Source organism: Lepidochelys kempii, chromosome 5 (assembly GCF_965140265.1).
Source record: "Lepidochelys kempii isolate rLepKem1 chromosome 5, rLepKem1.hap2, whole genome shotgun sequence".
Taxonomy (NCBI): Eukaryota; Metazoa; Chordata; order Testudines; family Cheloniidae; genus Lepidochelys; species Lepidochelys kempii.
The window spans coordinates 92503390-92528893 of record NC_133260.1 but is presented as its reverse complement, the minus strand read 5'-3'; the positions used below and the strand labels follow the sequence as shown (position 1 = coordinate 92528893).

At 40.8% G+C, this 25504-nt stretch overlaps 2 protein-coding genes and 1 long non-coding RNA gene across 7 annotated transcripts in view; 1 reads left to right on the top strand and 2 right to left on the bottom strand.

The window, feature by feature from the left end:
* Positions 1-1895, bottom strand: part of UBQLN1 (ubiquilin 1) — a 34895-nt gene extending 33000 nt beyond the window's left edge. For 2 of the 3 annotated variants that reach the window (XM_073345067.1, XM_073345068.1), the window contains exon 1: positions 1537-1895. In XM_073345067.1, coding sequence (XP_073201168.1) covers positions 1537-1698 — 162 coding nt within the window. In that variant the 5' untranslated portion in view covers positions 1699-1895. The remainder of the gene's footprint in view (positions 1-1536) is intronic. The other variant, XM_073345066.1, reaches the window with a different exon arrangement.
* A 263-nt stretch (positions 1896-2158) lies between these two features.
* Positions 2159-25045, top strand: LOC140911630 (uncharacterized). Its single transcript, XR_012159058.1, has 4 exons — positions 2159-2415; positions 11963-12192; positions 20505-20606; positions 23113-25045. It is a non-coding gene; the product is annotated as an uncharacterized lncRNA (long non-coding RNA).
* The window catches only part of GKAP1 (G kinase anchoring protein 1), a 41625-nt gene continuing 24224 nt past the window's right edge, over positions 8104-25504 (bottom strand). For all 3 annotated transcript variants that reach the window (XM_073345062.1, XM_073345064.1, XM_073345065.1), the window contains exons 4-12: positions 23757-23834; positions 21142-21274; positions 19381-19403; positions 18460-18612; positions 16420-16521; positions 14021-14084; positions 11789-11859; positions 10912-10989; positions 8104-8426 (exon numbers count right to left, since the gene is read on the bottom strand). In XM_073345062.1, the coding sequence (XP_073201163.1) occupies positions 8379-8426; positions 10912-10989; positions 11789-11859; positions 14021-14084; positions 16420-16521; positions 18460-18612; positions 19381-19403; positions 21142-21274; positions 23757-23834 (750 nt within the window). In that variant the 3' untranslated portion in view covers positions 8104-8378. The remainder of the gene's footprint in view (positions 8427-10911; positions 10990-11788; positions 11860-14020; positions 14085-16419; positions 16522-18459; positions 18613-19380; positions 19404-21141; positions 21275-23756; positions 23835-25504) is intronic.

The following is a 25504-nucleotide window of genomic DNA, read 5'->3' as shown; positions in this document are numbered from 1 at the left end:
TAGTATAGACCATCCCTAACAGGCAAAGCAGCCAAGAGGAAGACTGTGATGAAACTTCTGGCCTAGTAGCCAGAAACTGATCTAAAAAAACCAAAATCAAATTCCTGAGCAGGGCCCAAAGGGAATGCCTTGGTAGAAATTTCAACATCTTACCCCTTCCTAGTAGCAGCAAGGGGCTGGCTGTGCTTTTAACCAGATTGTTGATCTTAAGTCTTGCTACTGGAGCTCCCATCTTGTCCTTTATAGCCTTACCTGGCTAAGAAGTTATGACCTTCAGCCAGTAGGCAGCTGGTGCAATTTTCTACACACTGGGCATATTCCAAAACACCTAGTTGCAAAGGCTTAGAAAAGAAGGCTACCACTTTGATTGAAATCATTATGGAGTTAAATTTAAGTTGCATACATTGAATGCTCCAGTGATGTGCAAAAATTAAGCACTTTTTAATAAGAGCATGAAATAAGCTCTCATGGGTAACATTTCTTTGGTTTTTGCAGCTCTGTCAGTGTGGCAAAGTCTGTATCCTTCATAAGTAGGAAAACATCTACTCTACAGCTAGCTGCTTTACAATTTAACTGTTAATATCCTAGGACCTGCACCCACAGAACTTCAGGGTTCTCATAAGCTAAATAGAACCAGGCCTGGTCCATATTTGGATGGAAGGTCTCTAAAGAAAGACTTAAGTACCACAGGAAATGATGTTGATTGAAGAATGGCATTCTTCCCTATGAACCCAAGGTGGAAAGGAATGAATTGATTTTCATTAGAACACAGAAAAAGATCCTAACAGCTCATGATCGATAGACAATACCACTGGAGAAACTACTGTGTAATGGCACCAGCACATTCCCACACAGCTGTGGCTGCATTTCACTGGCAGCATCCTTATCAATATAATTTTAAGCGGTAATACTCTTTTTGGGTAAAGACATCATGTGCACACACCCTAACTAAACTACACGCTGCACCCCTTTCTTTAGCCACGAGGACTGTCAGGGGAAGGCTGTAACTATCCTTTCTCATCATCAACCTCTGCCTAACTGGTAACCCATGCAATATGCGTGTCAGGTTGAGGCCCAGCCTCCCGCTGTTAGCGCCGCTCAGCTGCCTGGGCTTAGGCTCAGCTCACAGTTGGAGAGCTAAAGCCACTCATCTCCTCTCGCCGACGGGACTACTACAGAGACAGGAGCTGAGGGCTCGCTGCCAGTGGGCGAGCCGGCCCCGGCAGCTCGCAGCAGCGCTAGCCGTACTAGAGCAGGCCATACTCAGGGCCAGGGCAGGCAGCGACAGCGCACAGGGTAACACAGCGGGGCGCTGCTTCGTCACCCGGCAGGACTCGGGCTTGGCTTGGCTAGGAGGCCCCCGCCCTGCGGCTGGGCTCGGCTGCGGGAGAGTGCTGCCAACCTCAGCCTCTCCCCACGGGAGCAGAAAACTCCCCAGGGCTCGGAAACTCAGTCGGCGGCAGGAAGCTGCGCGGCCTCGCCCACCTCCCCACCGGCGCTGCTACCGGCACGGCCTCCCGGGCCCGCCCCCCTCACCTGCCGCACGTTGCTGGTCTCGGACACTGCGAACTCCTCCTTCTCTTTGGGGGTTTTCACGGTGACTTTGATGATCCGCGGCTCCGAGGAGGCGGCTCCTCCCGGGGCGGGGGAATCCGGGGGGCTGCGGCCCCCGGGGGGGCTCTCTCCGCTCTCGGCCATGGCGGGGGAGGAGGCCGCTTACTCGAGGTCTCGCTCGCTCTCGCTGCGCGGGGCACGCTACGTAAACCCAGCCCCTCACCGCCGCTGCCTCGCGCGCCGACACCAGGAAACACTCGCGACACTCTCACTCCAGGAGAGTTAAACGGAAACAACCCATCTCAGGCGCGGCGCGCAGTGATGACGTTGCGAATGAGGGAAGTTACTAGAAAGGGATGTTGTCTCGCCTGGCGTGGGGCACACAGGTCAGCCTAGCGCGCATGTGCAACGAGTGTTGCGCAGTATCAACTTGATAGCAGTGCGCAACCCTGTCCACTGAAGGCTCTAGGTTAGTCGCTGTGAGACTCCTTCCGGTTCGCATGCATAACCAGTGCGCCTGCGTATGTCACCTGACCGGGCTAGAGCGATGGTGCGTTGTGTTCGCTTTGCTTAGTGCGCATGTGCGGCCTTTTGCCTTCCGCTTGAGCGTTGGAGGGCGAGTCGTCAGTGGTTCCTGACTGTCTGGGTTGGAACCTAGGAGAGTCCCGCCTCCCTCTCTTGGTGCTCCGCTGTCTCCAGCACTCCCAGCGTGCCCGGGACTTGCTCATTGCTGGGGCTTCTGAAGCAGCCAGGCCCCCTGGTTTCACTCTGCAACATGCATGGTGCACAGCAAGGGGCCTGGAGATAGCTGCGCTCCAGGCCGTGTGGGCGGCCGTTATGCCCGACTCTGGCACAAGTAAGGTAAAGCACCAGGTACAGCCCACCCGCCGCAATGAGTGAAAATCTGCGTCCCCTTTATGCAGAGCTGCTAGGGCATGGTGTCATGCATCTCACCTGACGCATGGGGCAGCTTCGTCACATCACTCGACCCACTCCCCCCATCATTGGTAAATTGTCAGGTGTGTGTGAGACACCCAGGGTCTCATAGGCTAGGGGGTGAAAGTAGTGCTCTTCTCACCCCATTGTCACTGCCATAGATCAGTGGTTTTCAGCCGTTTTTCATTTGCAGACCCCTAAAAAATTTCAAATAGAGGAATGTACCCCTTGGGAAACCTTAGACCTAGTCTGTGGAGCCCCAGTTGAAAACCACTGTTCTATCATAACCACCTTTCGCAGACCCCGTAGATATAATCCGTGGACCCCCAGGGTCCATGGACCACAGGTTGAAAACCATTGTTCTAGTGCTACCTGAGAGGCTGCAAAAGATCCAGGCGGATCTGCTTAGTATAGGGCGTAGATATCCAGTCTGGCCCTATCATATCTTCTTTGCCACAGTGCTTTCCAGAACACCTGCCAAGTTGTGCTTGGTTGTGCTGGCTGTAAGCCCTAGCCTCCACTCTGCTCCCAGCCCCAGGAATAGAATCCTGGGAAACTGTTACCCACCATTCCACTGCTGGCTTACAGTCAAACAGCTGTATAACCCATTGGTAAAGTGCCACATTCCCTCTTCCAGTTGGCCTGTATACAATATAATACCCTGGTTTTGCTACCAGTTACCCCTACTGGAAGAGATGTGCAACATATAGATGAAAATTCTGGGTTCAAACCTTGTTAATGACCCAGGTAGAGTCAATCAGGGGAAGAATTTGCTGGATGGTAAAACTAGACAAATAATAGTGTGGCCAGATTATGGAATTTACATCACTACACTCCCACAAATTAGTCACATACCCAGAAAAAGATCAGAGTGAAAGGCAAATCTTGTTCCCTGCCTCCACTTCTGTGGTGTCTTGTCAGCAAAATTGGTGCAGGCCTGCATATCAGAGCAGAATTACAGGGTGCTTTTTCCTTGTGTGGTATGGAGTGGCAGTGGCTCCCTATGCTCTAATGCAAAGGAACAGGGCAAGAAGAGGATCGGCTGCTATATAGAAAATTCTATACTTCTATACACATTTAAAGTGGGCTAAAGCCATAGGATTAATGCAGTCTCAGCTCCCCAACCACTCCAACGCTGGCAGTGAAGACTGTTTCACCCCCTTCCTCATGGGGATTTCCTTAGAGCTCCACTACCAATCCTGGAATCTTTACTCAGGATCTTGCTGTCATAAACATTCACCATTTTGAAAGGCTGCAGAATTATAACAGAGGCATCCACAGCAATACCACTGTTAAAGTGTAAGAGAAAGTGTGGTAACGTATCTATAGCACCTTCTGTTACCAGTTTAGGCAGAACTGTGAACTGTGCAGCCTGGAAATATGGTCAGATGGCAGAGAGATGTGGATCTCCACCCAAGAGAGGCAACAGCTAGGGAGCTGACAGCCTGAGAATGGGTGGCCTTGCTGGAGCGTGGGAGTGGAAATATAGGTGCATTTGCCCTGAACTGTAACAGTTCCAGCAGTGCAGAGCAGTGGAAATTGTCTTGAAATAGCATTTTATACAGAAATCAAGCATCAGATTGGGGATCAGAATTTCATTTGCAGTCTACAGACTAGAGATATACGAGTTGGGGTAACCTAGGAGCTAGTCTAAGTTTTACATATATTTGAATCCCACCTACAAAGCAGTTGTACAATTGGGAATGTCACAAAATAATGTATTCTTACAAATATTAAGAATTACACAGTGCCACATTGTTTGGAACAGCCCTTTTATAAATTTTCAGTTTGAATGAGGCAGATTACTAATGCCTTGATTCAATGAGAACATTTAAAAAAATGGGAACAAGTAATTTACTGCAGGCTGGTTGTGGAGAATGACTTACTAATGCACTAGAGAGGGTCCTCATCATAGAATTAGTCAACTGGGGGGGGGGGGGAAGAGTTCATCAAGAAATTAAAGATTTCTTGATCCACCTACTCCTTTCAGTCCAGACGATAAGGAAGAGTCAGTTTGTTGAGTTTCAACATCTTTTTTTTTCTTGCCATTTTCTCAGGGGACAAAAAAAACAATGTATTTGTTCAGAGACATTAAACTACACTGGTGTGAACCCATCTTACACCTTTTACCCAGAAGCATATGAGAACCAGAAAGTGAAACTAACCCTAAACATAGGATTTTTACAACTGTTCTAGTTTCTTCCCTTTACAGGCTATGTATGCACTGTAGATGGGAGGTATAATTGCCAAGCTGGGTACACACACTAGCTTTGCTCAAGCTGACATGCTAAAAATAGCAATGTAGTCATGGCAGCACTGTCTAGCCCAGGGGTGGCCAACCTGAGCTTGAGGAGCTGCCTGAATGTACCAGTGTACACTCCCAAAGAGCGACAGTAATACATCAGCAGCCCCCCATCAGCCCGCTCCCCGTGCCTTCCACCCACCAACAGCCCCACCGATTAGCACCTCTCCCTCCCTGCGCCTCCCTCCCGATCAGCTGTTTCATGGCATGCAGGAGGCTGGGGAGGGGGAGAGGGCGCTGCAGGCTCAGGGGAGGGGCCAGGAAGGGGTGGAGTTGAGGGTAGGGCCTGTGCCACGGGTTGAGCAGTGGGCACCCCCTGGCACATTGGAAAGTTGGCGCCTGTAGTTCCAGCCCCAGAGTCAGTGCCTATACAAGGAGCTGCATAGTAACTTCTGAAGAGCCGCATATGGCTCCAGAGCCACGGGTTGGCCATTCCTGGTCTAGCCTTCTGAGCACATAACCAGGATCTCAAAACAGGACTGTATTTGGGTGGCAAGTGTGAGCTGTTGTGGCACACTGCTATTTTCAGTATGTCAGATTGAGCAGAGCTAGCATGTGTTCATCTACCCAAACTGAAAATTACAGCTCCCAGCTGCAGTATAGATATTAGTAAGGGTAAGTAGATTTTAAAAAAAAATTAAAAAAAAATAAAGAGTATCTTGACAATGTTCTTTCAACTCGTACTCCCCTTCTTCACTTCACTCTTTTTCTTCTTGCCCTGCTCCTTGTCCTTTCCCTTTTCTCAGCTAGTTTTTCTGCATCAATTTCTGACTACAAGTGCTATGTCATTTGGTATAAAAAAGTTCTTTGGTGCAGGGAGTTAACTTTTTCCTTTTGTCATTTTCCTATTGCTACAGTTTGAACATAGGAAAGCTGAAGTTTTGCAGTTAGAGGGGCAGATTCTGGCATAATTCTGGAACTAGTTTGGGGCATTTACATCTGTGTGGCATCAAATTCCCTGGCCAGCCAAACTTTGCGCAATTCTGCTTCCATAGGAGAAACAAAACCTTTGATGGGAACAGACTCAGCTATTATGATAATATAAATGAAAATCTTCTGATATAACTGAATGTTTGTGCAAAGATTTTAAATAGTTTTTGTTAATAAACTGATTTTAATATATTGTTGTATTTAACCCAACAAGGTATATCATTTGCATTGTGCTAGGATAGTGCTGCTCTTTGGTCGCACTGGTAACTACCAGGCTGATGGCTGAGTATTCCAGCCACCAAAGAAACAGTGATACGCTCCCTAAAGTGCGTATCAATTACGTATTAATTTTCAACAAAACCCTTTAAAGAGTGGAAGGTGTGACTTATATTTCTACACATAAGGAGCAAAATAGATCCATCCAGGTCAGTCCTCCCTTACTGATCTAAATTACCATAGGAACTGCAAATTCTGCAACTGTTGTGTTAGTTAATGAACATTCTTGATAGGACGCTCAACTTTTATGTTAACCAATTACTTCACTTGTTATTAATTACTCCAGGACCAGTTGGCTTTTTCCTCACACACCAGTCCTGTGCAACCACTGATTTCAAAAAGGCTTTGAGTTTCAAATTAAAGTCAAGCTTGCAAAGAAAAATATATGTCTATAGGACCCCACCAGTGCAATAGCTGAATGATTCTTAAACAATGAACTTGTCCTTGCAACACCCTTGTGAGGTAGGAAAGTATCTTTCTGAGCTACAGAGATTAAGTGACTCGCCCAAGATTGGAATTGGGAGCTAAACCCAGACCAGTGTCCCAGTCCAGTGCTTTAGGTCCCTAGCTTCTATTGAAAAGGCAATGGGAGTTAGGGACCTGTCATTTATATCTTTGAAAATCTCTCATGTAATGACACAGTCTATTTACAGAGAGTTTAAACCAATAAGCATTTACAGCTACAAGCTGTAGTTGTGCATGTTTGTTTGGGGGATTGTGGAGAATGGGAATGAAGGGTATTTCATGGCACTAGAATAAATTAATATTACTGTAGATTTGGTCCCATTGTGATGCAGGGTACGCAAAGCCCTGGTTATACTCCAACATGCTGGCCTTACTAAAGGCTTGGTTTAGGTACTGTAAAATCAAATAGGCAGTATGCTTTTTTATTGCAAATAAATTTCCAGCAGCCATGTTCTTGGTTTCAATAAGAGTCTCTCACCGACATATTTACAGACAGATGAATGGTATTATGGAGACACTTTCCCCAGGGCACTCATATCCTAACAAGAGCTAAACAATATTGATAATTAAATGGTAAAAAAAAAACCTACATAAATGCGGAGTTAAGGTTTCTTTGTGGTATGTTGTTCCTCTTGCAGGATGTTGAACTGATCAAAACTCAAACTTCTGAAACCCAGGAAATACACAGTTAAGGTTACCTATGCAACCTTAACGTTGCCTTCTTTCAGCAAGGCCCCAAATACGCTCCATTGACACACATGCCTTTACTCTGCCAACCCGAGAGTTAGTGAAATGTACAAGCTATTCACCTTTTAAAACCATTCACTCTCCCCCATAGGATTCCATCTAACATTAATAAGGGACACAAAAACAAAAAATTGACTACATTAATGTGAACTAGGAACCTTTCAGTTCGTTACCACAGTGTCCACATGGGAAAGTTACAGCACAGCACTTTGGTGCACACTGCTATTCATACCCCTGTAGTCTGAACAAACCCTCAGTCTTTAGTACCTCTGACTCAGTTTTACAGTACAATGCAGCAAAAGAAAACCAAGCGGGGCTGTAACTTGAGAAGCCCTCAGTCAAATGATCCCAAATTGGGACCACTAATGCTACTCCTCGCACTCTTATGGGGCACATCAAATTTCAAAGCAATTGGATTAACTGTTCAAAGTTTAGAGAACTTACAAGAATAGAGCTTTAAAACATAAAATGGCAGGAATGGAAACTCTCTAGTCATCTTTTTGTATTGGGGCACGCAGAGTGTTAAATTGTACATTTTCTTAAATACCATTCTGGATCACCCAAAGATTTAGTGAGTGCCCAGCACTATCTTGGATAAAACTTGACAGACTATTTTTACCCTAGCTCATCAACCATTTGATCACTAGCTTTGGACAAAAACCCCACCTAGAAATCTTTTTTAAATGCCTTTTTATTTTCTGGGGCTTATATTTCTGAAAATCATGGCTCAAACTCCTCCAAATTTGGGTCACTAATCCTATACTGCACCCTTCTAACACACACTTAATTTCAAAAGAAATCCAACTAAGTTTACTATTTTAGAGGAATTAGAAAGGTTGACCTTTAAATAGATGTAATAATGCAACCTATTCTAAAAAGCAAGAGTTTAGACATACAAATGAAAGAGTAAATTTTATTGACTGATAAACTAATTATGGCATTAACAGCAACAATGTTTGAGCTCTGCTAGAACAGTTCTCTACTTTTTTCTTTAAACTAACAGAAAGTGCAACAAATTAACTATTTAGAATGTCAGTCAAATTAGTAATGGTTAGTCTCTTTCCAAAAAAACTGCATAGCTTTGCAGTGTACAACAAATATATACATTTCTGCAAAACCCTGAAGAACAAGATTTGATTTTTTGCTTTCAACTTGATGGCAAGTATGATCACCTGCATTGGTCAGATTCTGAGTTTCTTTTCCCTTTTCTCCCACCCTGTAGAGGAAAAGTGAAATGGTAAACTAAAAAAATACATTTGACATATTTGAATATTTAGTAAGAGATACATATGGGTATAAAGACATGCACGTCAGTTAAATGATTTTTTGATTGTTTAAATCTTGAATTGTATAGCATTTTACATACACAAGTCAAGCATTATTATCTGAGCACCAAAAGTGCTGTACAAAATAGATGAAGATAGTTCTTGCCTCAGGGAACTCACAAATGAAGAGAATGATTGACAACACATGATTAAGCAAAGAATTTTAAAAAACACTTTTGTTAGAACTATTGAAAGGATTCACAGACAAAGTGTGTTTTAAGGCAATACTCAAATTAAGAAGTGGTGTGCAGTGTGGGGCTCAGGTCACTGCTGGCGTGAACTAAAGTAAATGGTGGAGGCTCTGTAACAAAGTCTTTAAATCAAGAACGGAGGACTTCAATAACTCAGCCAGAGGTTATGGGCCTATTACGGGAGAGGCTGGGTGACGTTCTATGGACTACAATATACAAGAGGTCAGACTAGATGATCATGATGCTCTCTTTGGGCCATAAAATCTATGAGTCTTTTGGTGCACAAATATGAGAGGGAGCTCAAACAGGTGAGGGAGGTCATGGAAGACAGTGCAAAGACAAAAGTGGGAGAAGGGGTCCTTTGATAGACAACCTAAGAGAATTATAGGAAGAAATAAAAGTAGAAATTGTAATGGTGTAATTGTGCAGTGCCCTTAAACAGACGGCAAGCTTGAACTTCGCACAAAAAGAAAGGCAGCAAAGGGGATTAAATGAGGAAGGAGATAATAGGAATGGAGGAAAAGGAACATTTTAAAAAGCAGAATTTGAATAGAGAGGGAGGGAAGAGAAGAGGACACTACAATAATCAAGACAAAGATGAGGATTTTTGTAGGAATAAAAGATGGATTTTGGAGATCTGGAGGAAGAAATGAGAAAAATTAGCAACAGCATGGATATTAGAGAAAAGTTAAATGCAGCAGTAAAGTTGTAAGTCTGAGTGACAGGGAATATGATGGAGTTTGATGGTAACAGGAGTGTTTGTTTTTGTTTTGCTTGGTTGGTTTTTAAGTATTAGTGGTGTGGCATGCTGGATGTGTGAGTGAACAGAGAGTGAGAGGTCAAGGTATGCTTGTACACATTTGGGAATTACTGTAAAAATAATTTACACTGAGTGTATGAGATCATTCCTGTGAAATGCACAGGGAAAAGCAGGTGAAATTGAGGATAGAGCATCATGGAATATCAGAGAGGGAAGATGTTAAAGCAATGAGAAAGAATAATTAGATTCTAATGCAATAATGAGGTATTGTCATGGGATGAACATGCAGGACTCCAGCATAAACAAACAAACAGCAGCAGCTCGAAACAAGAGAGCTTACTGTTTACACCCAAGTCTATGCAGCTACTTGAAAACTTTCTATTTTAACTTACAAGTGATGAGCTTTCCCTATAACTAAGGATAGGATTAAGTCATGGATTCCGTGATTTTAATAAAACTCTGGGACTCCTTCGGCTTCAGTCCCCCATGGTGATCAGTCCTTCCCGCTCCCCTGGTTATTTTTAGTAAAAGTCATGGACAGGTCGTGGGCTTCTGTTAATTTTTGTTTATTGACTGCAACCTGTCCATGACTTTTACTAAAAATAACTGACAAAATCTTAACCTTACCTATAACTGAAGCAATATTTTCTTTCAGCATTGTTTTAAGTCTTTTTCCAAAGGAAATACTACCATACAGAAATAAGCACAGCATCTTATTGCTGTGAAATCAAATAATTTCACTATTTTGAAGGTGCTCATAATTGAATAAGTATAAAAACATGCAAGTGTGAAAATTCAGCTTACATGAAAACAATTTCAAACATTTTTTCAAGTCTTATATTTCATTAACAAAAATTGATCTATTGCTGAGCCAAGTAGAAAATGCCACATTAAAAAACACAGATCATTAAATGCACTCTTCTATATATTAAAAGCAAAATTAAAATCTATTTCATTTATCTCATTTGAAAGGTTTGCCACGGGTGGAGAAAAAGCCATTATTCAATCTACTAAGACTTGCACTTGGCTTCAGGTTACCTGTCCCAGATAAGAAAAATATACAAGATCAAGTTACTAATTTAGATGTAGTCTTATATTCAGAATGTTAAGAGTATATAGAAGCAACAAAGATGTGTAATCTTGTTTACCTGTATAATTCAAGTAGGTTTTGAGGCACAAAATGGAAGACTAAATCCATTCAGTCACCCAAGTAAATGTGTAACTATGCTTCAGTTTTCTTACTGTTTTTCTAAAAAAAGTCCATTTTTAAGATCGCCTAGGTAGTAGCAACTTTAGCAACTACAGATACATTACCTTCAAAGGAACTATTCAAAAGTAAAGATTCTCTTGCATCAATGTTTCCATAGACCATTAGAATTATACTAGACATTGGTGAATTTCTAAAGACAATATAAAAAAAAATACCTGATATTTTGTTAGTTCTGCTTGTAATAATTTCACTTTAGATCTTTCTTGTTCTAATGCAGCATGAAGTGTAGTCACCTACAACAATTTTTTTAAAATGTTACAGAATTATCTTAATCTCCAAACACACACACTCCCTGAACATTTCTGCTGCAGTTCAACAGCCTAAATTTTTTTTTTATATAAATAAAATTTTTAAAAAGTGTTGATTGGAAGAGATATTTAATTTATTCAAGAAAATGATTATTCTCAAAATGATCAAAGTTTGATGTACCACACAAAGTGCAAGTAGTATTCCCTAAGTCTCTATTAGTTCCCAAGTGCCTCTTTGTGTTTGCCTGAATAATGTGATATGAAAAGTGACAGTTTTCTTTCAGATTTTACTTTATGTCAGTGTACTGTAACTGATGTAATTTAATGCAACACAATTGATTCAATTACCTCACCCTTAAGTAGTGATTATCTCAGCATTCACAATTAATGGAAACTGAATTATACTATTTCGTGTCATTCTATGACATTGCACAAATGGAATACTGGATCAAGTTTAATATTTTAATTAAAAACCACTGCAAAGCCAAAACAAATACAGAAATATGGTGCGTACTCCCTATACTATGTTCATATAATAAATGTTAATGCTTCGTTTTGGAAATCTGCTCTTCTGCAGTAGAAATCTCTGAATGCACAAATGCCATTTAACAAAGGGTAGTTGGATTTTATATACTCTGTCCATTAACACAAAGGAATTCTGCGCTTATTTCTGTGCTTATACCCATTTTCAGTTTGGCTTTGCTGTTTGCCTTCATATACTATTTTTAAAAATATTCACAAGGTTTAATTTTTATAAAAAAAAAACAAACAAAAAAAAACTTACCTGTAAGGTCAACTCATTCTTGATACTCTGAGATTCATCAACCTGTAGAAGTATTTCTGCTTTGTCTTTCACTTAAAAAACAAAACAAGAACATTAGGCTGTCTCTGTGTTTAGAAGTCTTTAAATATAACGGTAGTTGGGGTTTTGCTTGATCCATTTTTTTGCTACCCTTAGGATATTTCCTCAGTCATCATTGAAGGCAGGACCAACCATAGAAGTTGCCTGGAGCCTACAGGATATTACCATTTCCAGTAGCAGCAGCCTGTGAACATAGGAAGCTTTTTAGGCCTTTTAGGAAACTTTCACTGCCTGCACCTGTATGGGATCCCACAGACTTCACAGAGACTTACTATGGACACAGGTCCACCTGCATGGTTCTCTGGGTATGGATGGAGCTTGAGATGGTAAGCTTTCCAAAGCCATGCCTTAAATCAATGTGAAAACCTTGGTTAAAGTTTTAAATACATAGCAAAATTAAGGTGTGCTGAACCTACATACTGGTTACTTTCTTTGAAGGTTGTGGATAATTCAGAATAGTGCTATCATTATAAACCCCTACTGTACATGTGAAAATTGGGATTTTCAAGGCTCAATTGTACCACATTCAAGCTAGTTTTTACCAAAACACACATTAATTTTTCCTCAGTAAGTGTTCCATCAAATTAATCTTTTTCCCTCAGCTATTTCAGCAAGAAATCTAGTAAAAGAGGTGGTAAGATTATTATTTTATAATAGGACATTGTTTCCACATAGGGTTGCCAATTTTATACTCGCACAAAATGGAACACCCTTGCCCCGCCCCTCCTCCGAGGCCCCGTCCCCGTTCACTTTATTCCCCTTCCACTGTCACTCGCTATCCCCCCCATAACTCACTCTCTCATTTTCACTGGGCTGGCTCAGGGGGTTGGGATGAGGGATCCGGCTAGGGATGCGGCCAGAAAAGAGGAGTTTAGGGTGCGGGAGGGGGCTCCAGGCTGAGGTAGGGGGCTGGGGTGTGGGTTATTGGGTGAGGCCAGAAACGAGGGGTTCAGAGTGTGGGATGGGGCTCGGGGATCTGAGATGCCAGCTGAGTGCAGACTCTGGGGTGGGGCTGGGGATGAGGGGTTTGGGGTGTAGGAGAGCGCTCTGGGCTGGGACCAAGGGGTTTGGAGGGCAGGAGGGGGATATGGGCTGGGGCACAGAAGGGTGTCACAGGTGCAAGCTCTGGGTGGCGCTTACCTTAAGCAGCTCCCAGAAGCAGCAGCATGTCCCTCCCTCCGGCTCCTATGCAGAGGCGCGGCCATGCTCTGTGCACAGCCCCATCTGCGGGCACTGCCGCCGCAGCTCCCATTATCCGTGGTTCCTGGCCAATGAGAGCTGCAGAGCCAACGTTTGGGGCGGGGGCAGTGTGCCAAGCCCTCTGGCCGCCTCTACATGTAGGAGCCGGAGGGAGGACATGTTGCTGCTTCTGGGAGCCTTGTGGAACCACAACAGGCAGGGAGCCTGCCTTAACCCTGCTGCACCACCGACTGGACTTTTAACAGCCTGGTCAGCAGTTCTGACCAGAGCCTCCCAGGGTCCCTTTTTGACAGGGCATTCTGGTCATAAACCAGACACTGGACAACCTTGTTTCCACACTCCTCCAAAACTGGCTGAACCAATTATTTTTTCCCCAAAAATATTTCACTCTGACCAAGACACCAGAAATTTTCAGTAAATTATGAGTGACTAAGAACTGGGGGTTGGAATGCAAACACATGGGCAACTTTAACTATAGTGTCACTAGTGAGCCTGTTATAGTGTAGCATCCCCAATACTGGTAAAATTACAAAATTTCTTCTGAGTTACCCTCCTCTCTCATATTGTTTTACAATGTGTGATGCACTAAAGTATAGTTTACATACTGCACCTGATGTCATGGAACCAACTTGAACATGCATGACCCAGCAGTATTAAAAAGTGTAACACAATCACATGATTCTTCTATTCCTATTAGGAGGTTGCTTATAAAGATAATTTTACTGAAATAGTAACTAATGAAATTGAACACTAGTCACTCGAATTCATTTTCGGTCTGAGTGACTTGCAAAGGAAATTGTCAGATTAAATAATTCCATTCTTACAATTTACAGTTGCCACTCATTACTCTTATCAATTTATCTTTAAAAACTGTTTTTCAAAGTCATTTAAGTAATTTTTAAAATAACTTCGTACGCTTTAAAATTCACATCTTAGAGAATAAGCTTTACTTACTTTCACCTTCCTGCAACATTTTCAACAGCTGTGCATTTCTTGCTTTTACTTCTTTATACTTCACCTAATATTAAGAGATTTAAATAAAATCACCTTTTACTATATGGCAAAAGGGACCTTCTTTAAATTGTTATTTGTTATTTTTAAACATCAAGTTTGAAACCCGTGATTTTACGGTTAATTTAAGAAGCACCAGGGTTCCAGACTCATCTATTTCAATGCACAGGAGTCAAGGATGAGAGAATACAAGAGTGGTAGTTTAAATCAATTAGAGGCCAAAGTCAAAGGAGCTCAAGCAGGCACTGGCACTACAGAAGATTCAAAATCAACTACACATGGTGTGAATGGAGAAAGAGAAGAACGAACTGCTAAACAGAACTTTCCGGAAGATTTTAGCTCCATGCCTGACAGAGGTTTTGTGGGTTCCCTGAAAAAAAAAAAATGAAGGCCACATGAAAGAATTCTAATGCCAAAAGAAGTGACATTTAGACTATGGTGGTAGCCAAAGAGCACATTTAGGATTGAGTCCTCGTTGCCCTAGGTGCTATACAAGGACGCACAGGGAAAACATGATCACTGCCCCCAAAGACCTTACAGGCAAGGAAATTCTCTTTTGGACTCTTCATCTTTCAGTTTTTCTGACCTTACTGATCTCTCCTGTCCATCTGATGCCTGAATTGCCTCTTCTAAGGTAGCACTTCTCATGACTGATCACTGGTGCCAATTCTGGCAGTTTGGTTTCTGTGTCTTTTCTTAATTCTACACCTGTGTTTTATATTTTCCTCACTCTCTTTTCTCCCCATTTCAGTGTCCCTATATTGCTCTCTCTGGCCTTGAAGAAAAAATTATTTTTATAGGATATCTTGAACCTGGTGGCAAGTCACAATGCTCCACTTACACACCAATCTCATCCCTCATGTTAACGCCATAATGCTTCATACAACAGGGTCAGCTGGTTTATAAACAGAGTTAGCAGTGTTCCTTCTAACAGGATGCTGATTCAATTGCATGGGAGCAGAATGAGGAACAGCAAATGCCAATATTGAAAAGGGGTGGGTAGATAATTCTACAGTAGAGTACCTTCAACCTCTCCAAGAAAGTAGACTAGAATGCCACACCATCCCTTCTATAGCCATGCTTTAGAGCAATATTTATTGAGCCCAATGCCAATAAGTGAATTTAAATGGTCATAGTAATGCATTCTTCCAGACTCACAGCTAGCTAAAGCTTTCTATACCCTTCAATGCCCAATAAGCATAAAAGACTATCAAGTAGAAACTCTTAACAGGTTATATCACATGAAATGAAGCACTTAACAAGAGTTCTTGTGCATTGCATTATTCTGCCAACTGTACTCTAGGAGCAATATCAAATAGAAATGGTTTTCCATTTCAATTAATTTCATCTGTGAGCCCAACCTTGACACATGACAGCAGCTGTTAACCAAAAAACTTGTTTCCTGTTTTGCAGCAGATTGAAATCATATTCAACATTTCAGCTAAGTTCCGATTAGAAAATCACTATTGTCAACAATTTAATGCTGTTTATACAGAGTACAACTGTTCAGTACCCAAGGCTAAGTTATGCAGTTGACATATTGATCAGTTTTTGTTTACATAAACAAACTATTCCTCCTTGTATTCCTGTTCACCACTCCCAAGCAAGGATAAACAAAAGCTGATTTAATGTGACCAATAAGAAGTTGGTCCTGGTGCTTCAGTGCATTTACTCTCGCCTTTTGACATAATGGTAATTTCTCATAAAAGTTCCATCCTTGCTGCTTTGTATTCATTTTCAACCCGTGTCAGCTAGAGTCACGACAGGTATTAATATGGTGTTCCAGAGCAGCAATTCTGGGAATTTTCCTATCTAATTTAGCATCCAGCAACACCAGAGGATTTAGTAAGGGGTCAACATTTGTACTGAATATTGTTTTGAAATCTTCCTCATAGGTTGGGAGAAGGGGCACAGCAGATGCAAAGCTCCATTTCAATGCTACAGGGCTACAGCTCTAAATGGTTTCTCTTGTATCTGGAGAAGTATGCACTGGTTTCCTTTTTTAGGCATTGCAGATTGGTCTACAGTCTTGACAGCTAACAAAATGGCAACATCTGGGAAACAAATGGTACTTGGGTATGCCAAAACTGATAAATATTTACTCCTTGATGGGTGACCTTCTTACAGTAGTCAGTTTATTTATAGATACCTGTCTTACTTACCAAGAAAGGTCAATTCATCTGGTACTGCAGGAACAACTTTGGAGAAAGATGCTCTGGAACGGTAATATTTTGGTGGCCAACACAAAGTTCCCTTTCAGATTAACCATGTTTTGGCTTAATCAAATGGGTAAAAAAAAGTTAGATTTTGTTCAATACTTGGAAACATCATCAACTACATACCTCCCACTGAGTAATGATGCTTTTCAGTTGCTGAATTTCTGTATCTTTCTTTTCAAGTTCCAACTTTAATCGTTCTGTTTTTCCATCTTTCAAAATAACCTCCTACAAAAAATAAGCAACCACACAATTTTAGGACTAACGATAAAAGTTTGCATTAGAATTTCAGTCCTGCAAAAGGCAGAATTCAGCTGCCCTTGACTGTGTCCAAACAAAGAAAAAAAACAACAACCCACTATTAGTCTGGTTGCTTCAAAGTAGCTCTTGTGCAAAAAAGTGTTGGTTTTCCATATCTGCTCCACCATTAAAATATGGTATATGTAAATCAGTAACAAAGTGTTTAAGTTTTAACAAATACTTGCATGCTTCAAGTATGTTTTGAAGGACCAAGCCATAAAACATTTAAAGACTGGGTATCTGGCAGACTCATGTGACAGAGCTTCTGTAAAATGTTCATTTTAAAAATATAGCTTTAAAAATATTTTAGAAGCTTTTATGGATGGATACACAAGCAGGATTTTTTTAAAATCTTTTTCAACTTCAAAAAACATTAGACTTGAAGAAGCACATTCTGTGGAAGTGCAAGCAAAATGGGAGAAGCTCTCTAAGCCTTGACTATTGGATTTTGTTCTTATTGCTAGAGAACCAGTAAGTGTGACAAACTATTCAAGTGTTTTCGAATATTAGTGTACACACTAACCCCACCTGAATAGAAGCTGTTAGAAAAAATTGCTTGTACCCAGCATATGAGACAACTTTGCCCTTCGTTTTTACAACTGAGGAAGTCCTAGTTTACTAAACCATGCTAGAAGATTTTAGGAGCTAGGCAACTTTTTGATGCTTTAGATGTATGAGAGGAGGAGGGGGAATGGAAGTAGTTTTGGGCAAAAAAGTGTTCTGGGGTTTTTGTTTTTTTTTAAGATTCAACGTGCTACAAAGAGCTGGGAGCAAAAGTACACACAAACCAGATTAAATGCTAATGCTGTTTCAAGTTCACGCTCGAAATGACTGAATCCTGCACACTGTGTTTAGCTGGAGCATATGCAATGCTAACAGTCATTTTTTCTCCAAAAAAAGATTTTTTTTTAAGAAGATTAGAACTAAAGAGAATATCAGATTTTTTTTCCTGAAGGAGTATAGCAAGGTTTGTGAAGGTTGTGAATAGTAAAGTCACAACAAGATTGTAACCTCAGCTCAGCTCTCTCTCAACTGAGTAGGGAAGAAAAGGATACCAAGTCAGGAAAAAAAACTAGGACAAACCAGAACACATAATTAAATCTTAAAAGTACAGTCGTAACTGAATTACTTCAGCTTTTAACAGTCAGATCAAGATGAAACTTGTTCTCAAACATTAATGTTATATTCTTAAAAATCAGCATTTGCTCTCCCTTCTGACTTTATTTTCTCACTGTAGGGAAGAAATATCCCACTCAACAACACGGAAGTCATAGGAAATATCCCCATTATGGCTTTCTGCAAGGACATTCAGTCACCACTGCAGCAAGGGGCACAGAGCAGAAGTAGTATTTTCTGAAGGAAAAAAAAAAAATTTGCTAATGCCAGACTACTACTACAATAATAATAGCCCTAGAAATATCTACAGGTAGTCAAAGGACCTGATGACTGATCCATGAGAACTGCAACCAGACTGCAGGGACCAAGGTGTTAGAACTACCACCTCAGGAGCCAATTTTGTAATTCTCCCTTCTCCAAAGATATTTATGCTACTGGAAAGAGGTCAAAGAGGAGTGGGTCTTTGTCATTCCTTCCTCTTGACCTTCTCAGGAGGAGAAGATTTGGCAGTCCCATTTCAGTTGTTTGCATTTTGTTTTTTCTAAAGTGATACACTGACCCATTTTTACATGAACCAGTCAAAAAAAGTTATCCATAAATTGTGTTTTCAGCATATAACTGAAGTTGTGAGCGCATAAGCAGTCAGATATTTTTTGGTAAGAAGAAAAATTATTGCAGAAGCTTCACATTTTATTTCGGTTATCCACCAAGCAAACACGTGCACTTGAAAATAGCTGCCATTGTACATGCCTGACTATGTTCATGAGATGTACAGTTATCCACTCCATTGTAATCTGTGAGTTGGTCTCTCCTTTTTTCTCTAATAAGTATTTTATGAACATCATCTTCCAGTCTATTGAAGAATCCTCCATCATGCAATAAAGTCTGGGAAGAGCTCAGTTCCTGTCAAGAATTAATGTCATGATATATCTCCATTTAAATAAAAGTCAATATCCAGCTAAACAATTAAATATAGTTGAGTTTTAAAGAAGTCTGTTTAAAGTCACAAAAATGCACAAAATATAGATATCTTCTTTAATATCTAGAGACACATCATGAGAAAACTGAGTACTAAATTATACCTAGTGCATATTTTCCTGCCAACCATAAAACTCTGAAAAATAAGAACATTTCACAGAAGTGGTATCAGGTGAGAAAAAAATATTCCCATTGATTTAATACTTTTGTGCAATGCCTATCTAGATTTTTGAATTATAAATCACTTTGACGTTAAATATTTCTTTTTCTACCTAAAAGGGTCATAGTATTAGGAATGTTCCACTGCACAATATTTGCCATTAATATTTTCTTATCTACTCTGCTTCCAATAGTTATTTAAATTCTTGTACCCTGCCTAGAGAACTTTTAGGGCCAGGCTTTCAAATCTGTCTGAACTGCACCAACAAAATTTGCAAGCCTGTAACTGATGGCACAAAACTGGAAAAGGCATATATAAGTTCTCATTCATGGACTTTTATCTTTGCATTTGCTCACATGAGTTTTATGGACATACTTTAGGCATCCGATTTGAAAAATTAATTCCTGTCATTACAGAAAGTGATTAGGCCTCTTTGTTTAAATACTTATCTTCTGCACACAAAACCTCATTATTTAAGCTGGTCTTTGGTGTTGTGTTAGTTTTTATTAAACTAATAAACATAAAAGTCCTACCTCGTGCTTTTTAGCAAGGGGATCTGAAAAAGAACACAGGAAAAATAAATATTATTTAAAAAAAAATACTACATTGATTTAAATTATACCAAAAACTATCAAAGTGAAATAATTCAGATGAGGCTGAAAAATCCATTTTGGTTCTTCAGCATTAACTCTCATTCTTTTCCCAAAGTTACACTAAAGAATTAAAGAGGACTGTCTACACCAGTGATACTCAGACCTCAGTGGTTCAGAAGCCAAATTAGCGATAAATATTACTCAAAAGACCAACAGTAGTGTGAATTCATTGTTTCATTTACTATAGTACTATATTTTATATATATTATTCTCACAGCAAATAAGTTAAATCAGTGCAAGTTGATAACTTAGTTTATAAAAGTATCCCGATTGGTTAATAACTACATCACACAGTGTTTTAAAATCATGTGCTGCAAAGAGTCACAGGAGACACGCTAAAGATCCACTTGCAGCTTGTGAGCCTCAGGGCTTCTCTACTAGGGAGATCAATGCTGCTGCAATCAATTCAGTGGATGTTGAATTAGCGACTTAAGTACTCCAGCTCTCCAAGAAGAGTAAGGTAAGTTGACTGGAGAGGGTCTCCCACTGACACAGTGCAGCGAAGACATCAGGGGAAGTCAACCCCAGGGACGTGAATAATGTAGCTGGAGTCACGTAACTTAGGTCGACTTACGCCAGTAGTGAAGACAAGCCTCAGTCTGAGTATCATTGGTCTATGTTGTATTTTAAACCCTATCCCTTAAAATAACGTAAAAGAAAGCAGACCCTAATTTGTTAAATGCAGTGAGAATTCATAACTGGCAAGCAACATTTTTGCAATAAACAGACTGCAGACTGTATTTAATTCTATTCTGGTTCTTATATTGCCCTTATCACCTTAGAATCTCAGTGCCTTCCAATAGCATATTAGGGCACAAGACCAACATCTATAATTTGTTCAGACTGTCATCCTTTGTGGGTGTTTTACTGGTTTTTTTGTTTTTGTTTCTTGGTTTGTTTTTAAAATCAACACACATTTAATAAAATACTGGTAACTTAGATAAGTGCTTAGAATATTTTTTTTTAAAATAGACTTGATTCAATAGTATTTTTTCTCTTTCCAGATCCTACCATTGTTTCCCTGCTAAAGGCAGGACCACTGCTCTGAAGACACCAGGAACAAACCAGCACCCAAAGAATTTACAAAGAGTGTAAAAGGCGCTGTGGTAAGCAATATTTCCCCTCCCTTAATTCTTCCTCCCCAAAAGAGCCAGCTTTGGGTGCAAAGGGCAACTAGTGTCCTACCACGGTCTGGGAAGTAGAGGGAACTCACTAGTGTGGGGAAGAGCAAGGCAGCAAGTACAACCAAGCTGGGAGTAAAGAGTTTTTCCTCTGGAGTGAGCTTGGACCATTGCCTGATACTGGTCACTGAAACAAGTTCAGTACTTCTCCACACCTCAGCAGTTAAAATACTTCTCTCATTTGCTCCTCTCCTTAGCTAAACTGATTAGTCCACATTAAAAATAAGAAGATTCAGGATACCTAAAGTTAGATTTAGAGCTATTAGAACACAGTGTTTAGTTTACTTGTTTCTAACACTGTTCAGTGAATATATTTAAATACAGTGTTCCTGAACTGAGACTTTGGAAATGCAGAGTTTCAGTCCAGAGGGTGTTTTGTTATTAAAAGTATAAGTCATAGTAATTCCAAAGAATTAAACACTTGGTTTGTAAATAAATATTTAAACATAAAAATGCATACCTATATTAATGTCTGACTGAAAGTCTTTCAGAGATACTGTGAGAGGTTTGTCTTTTCCCTGCTGGTTCTTTCTTTTCTCTTTCTTATTCACTGATTTTGAGGGAGGTGAAGCATTCTCAGCATTTTCATAGTCCTGAAAGGAATAAAACCCTACTGATTGCACTATTTTACTCTAATGAATAAACCAATTAGTAATTTAATTGCTCTAAAGCGGAGGTCCCCAAACTGTGGGACATGCCACCTTAGGGGGCGCAGAGGAACATTAGCAGGCCCAGGCCAGCCCCCCCGGGGGGGGGGAGGGCAGGGAGGGAGGGCCACCCAGTCCCACCAGGCCCCCAGCTTTGCTTTGGCCACACCCCCAGCCATGGCTCCCGGCCCTGTCCCCAGACTCAGCATGGCTTCACATGCAGCCGGAGGCCAGCTGCTGACCCCACCACAGCCCAGCTGCGGCTTCACTCCCAGCCCTGCCCTCAACCCCTGGCTGCGACTCCGTTCCCAGCCTGAGGCAGAGACTTGGGGGGGAGCTGCACCTGGACAGGGGCTGAGCAGCCAGCCCCCAGCCTCTGCTCCATTCCTAGCCCTGCTCTCAGACCCACCTCCAGCCCCTTACTCCTGTCCATGTCATGCTCCACCCCCACTCCCAGCCCCAGGAGGGCTGGGGGGGACCACTGCTCTAAAGTTTTGTGTTCTTAAGAAAAATGACAGTACATAGACAAAGCTCTTGGTCTAAAATAATTTGAAGGCTTTTGGTAGACATCTTTCTTGCTCTGTACTCTGATTAGCCTAAAGAAACAACTGTGTTCTTTAAACCAGAGTATAGCTATTCACAAACAGTACAGTGAACGGTCAGCCTACTACCCCAACACCTAGATAAAATGATATCTAAAAATCAATTATTTAGTATAATATAATCAAAAAGCACTGTAATACAGTAGTGTCACAATCAATTATACTTGCTTTAAAAACAAAACATCTGCTTGACATTTACTCTCAATATCCCTAGTCATTCATATAGCAGTAGATCACCAATATTCTGTGGCCATGCTCTAGCCAACTGACATTACTTCTTAAATGAAATTAGACAAAGAGTTTTAATGAGTTCCTTTTAAGCCTGAGGTTCTGTTTTATTAAATGTGCCATTACACTGAAAACAGTAAAGTGTGATTTGAAGGTTTTACCTAAAGAGAAAAAGTAGTGATACAGAAAATAAATAAAACAGGGAAAAAAAGATAAAACAGTCTCTGATGTTGTATACCAGCCGCTCTCAACTGGGGGTCCACTGCCTCTCAACTGGTTTCAGGGGGTCTGCGAAGCAGGCCAGTTTTAGACTGGATGGGGCCCAGGACAGGAAGTTCAGAGGCCCCCAGCACTCCACAGGGCAAGAGTTCCAACCCCTGCCCCCAGCCTGGTGGCTGAAGCCTGGACCGACCCCCTCACCACTTGCGGCTGAAGCCCAGAGCCATGCCTCTTCCTCAGCGGGAGTTTTTAATAGCCGGGGGGGTTCAGAAAGAAAAAGGTTTTGAAACCCTGTCCTATACTATGAGACTACAATATAAACAGCTACTAGATTTTAAATTTACTAGCATATACAAAGTTCTCCCAAACTGCTAGAGAGTTGGCTTTACTTGTAATCCATGCAGATGCCATTTGGACTCAAGAGCAAATCCCCAACAGGCTATGCTTAAAGACTAAGTCTTCGCTTGCCTGTACTTAAGTATGCATTTTAAAATGAAGTTAAAATTGGAAGTTAAATTACAGTTTAGTTTTAAGAACTTTAACTTAATTGTGGGGATTCCCTTCAAACAAACAAAAAACCTCTGCAAAGCCTTAGTTTGTCCAACAGAAGTACAAGACACTACTAAAGCTGACACTCAGAGCAAAAAATTGGATGTGTGCCATTTTTGCTTTTTTATTCTGTATAATTTAAGGTTTTTGTTTTTCTTAAAGTTTCCTACTTGTTTTTCACACTAGAAATTCAGGACTTATCAGCACTTTCTCTCCTGGAACACTATGTAGATGACTGGAGAACTAGCAAGACAACACCACAAGCACCAAAGGTGGTAAACCTAACCAGCTGAGAAGGAATTTTTAGTCAGCCTGTTCAAAACTGTTATCTATTTAAGTCAAATACCTGAAACAATTGGGAGGAAAGACATTAAAGATTCAACATGCCTACCACTTCAATTCAGACCTAAAAAAGCTCCCCCTCCCCTTCAGTTCTATGATCCTCTAGGAAGACCTCTCCAGAACCCCCACCAAGACCAATAAAACAAAACAAAACACACCCACCCACCCCTACATAGAACAAGCTTTAGCAGTCTTATTTTTAAGGTGAAAACAAATGTCTTTATATTATCAAAGAAGCAAAGAGGGTACAAACTCATTTTCCCCCTTGGCAGGTCATCTTTAACATTCTCAAATTGTAATATGGCTGTTTGTGGTTTCCCTCAACTCTCTAATGGTTCTCTCAATTCTTAGTAAATCTTTGGGTATTAAAAACTAAAGAGTTAGCTTACACAAAATTTTGTGGAAACCAAATTAGACTCCTTTCTCCAGAACTCAATAAAGGTCAAAAACTTGCACAATTTTCAGATCACGATGAAGCCACCAAATACCTTTTTGTGCTCTTCATATTCCAGTTTGCTTAGCAGTAATGCCTTTTCAAGATCTGCTTCAAACATTTCAGATGTCAGCTGAAGAAATAAGATTAAGACAAACTCATGACCGATTGTTTTTGTTTTTATTAATAAAAAGCAAAAAGGTGCGCAATTGACAGCTGGTTAAAAAGGTTAAAACTTAATTTTAGCCTATGGAATGTTACAGCTACTGTCAACATACTCTTGGTAATATGATGAAATGCACAAGTAAGAACGACTAAATACGTTTGTACAACAGTTGGTAGAATACCTTATTGGTTGAAACACATTTTGTTAAATAAAAGTCTGACTGAAACCATGCACTACTAAGTCACTATAGGGAAAGTGAAGTTCTTTTTTTTTTAATTGCTTTTGTTCAAAATGCTTGCTTGTAACTTAGATCTTGAAGTTTTGCATGCAGAAGCTTGTTGATTTTAAAGCCTAAAATATGAACAAGTAGAACAGGGGAAAGAAGAGCCTCTCAAAAGCATAGAAAAGACCAGGCCGCCTCTGCCGCCATTAACAAAAAGTAACTTCTGCTGAATGGCAGGGATGGCAAGAGACTCCAGGACATCATGTGTGAAAGAAACAAAAGTTTGTCTGGGATGCCATAGGAGGATGTGCAGTGCAAGAGTTGTTTCAGAGAAGCGTAAGGGATCAAGAGCGGTCTTAGATTAAGGAGAGATGGAGGGAAGCTTTAGTCTTGATGGAGTTTCTTGGGATGTGGGATAAAAGGGGAATTGAAATTTTATATGTGGGGACTGAAAAGGAAAGAAAGAACTAAGTGTTGCTTAGCAGAGGTAGAAGGGTAACATCTGATTTTATAGTGTGGTGGTACGGTAGAGGAGTAGCTGAGTTTTGTTTACAGCACTGTATTAATCTCCATGGGAAAAGGTAAGCCAAAAAAAAAAAAATACACCAAAGCCAATACAAACTTACTGAATGGGGAACACAGATGGGCTGAAGATAAGCAGAGGAAGGGATTCACCTGGATTCAGGGTATTGCTGGATCAAAAGGAAGTGGCTGCTTTTCAGGGGGTTGGAAAAACTGCAGTGTGCACACCTCAGATGTAACTAATTATAATACATCTCTAAAAACGTAGCAGTTTGTTTGCATCAGATATTATTCCTTTAAATGGTTCCCAAATTATCAAAGCAATCCCAGTGTGACAAATAAGCAAATATTATCATGTTTCCTAGTTTGTCTTTGTCCGTTCATTCCGCTACTCTTCTCTTTCATCTGTCATTTGTCTGTTCTTTGAGTTGCAATTAGGATGTTTTCAATTAGTAGGGATTAAACTTGAAGTCTCTGTAAATTGAAGTCTCTAACTCATGATTTGAGGACTTCGGAATCTCAGCCAGAGATTATGGGTCTGTTACAGGAGTGGGCGGATGAAGTTCTGTGGTCTGCAATGTGAAGGATGTCAGACTAGATGATCATGATGGTCTCTTTGGCCTTAAAGTCTGAGTCTTTGCACATTCTCAGCTCAATTTGATCAAATTAAAAATGGCTCAACTAGCTTTTATAAGTTTTAGTGATACCATATAACTTTCCTGCCTGTGATAACTGTGCCCTTAAAGAACTTACAGGGTTTCAGGAGACACAGATTGCTTAAAATACATGGTTTATTAAATCCTCCAAAGATCTAGACCAGTGGTTCTCAATCTATTTACCACTGTGGGACGCATTGCTCACAGCTCTCTTTGTGTTATCTGAGCCGCATCCA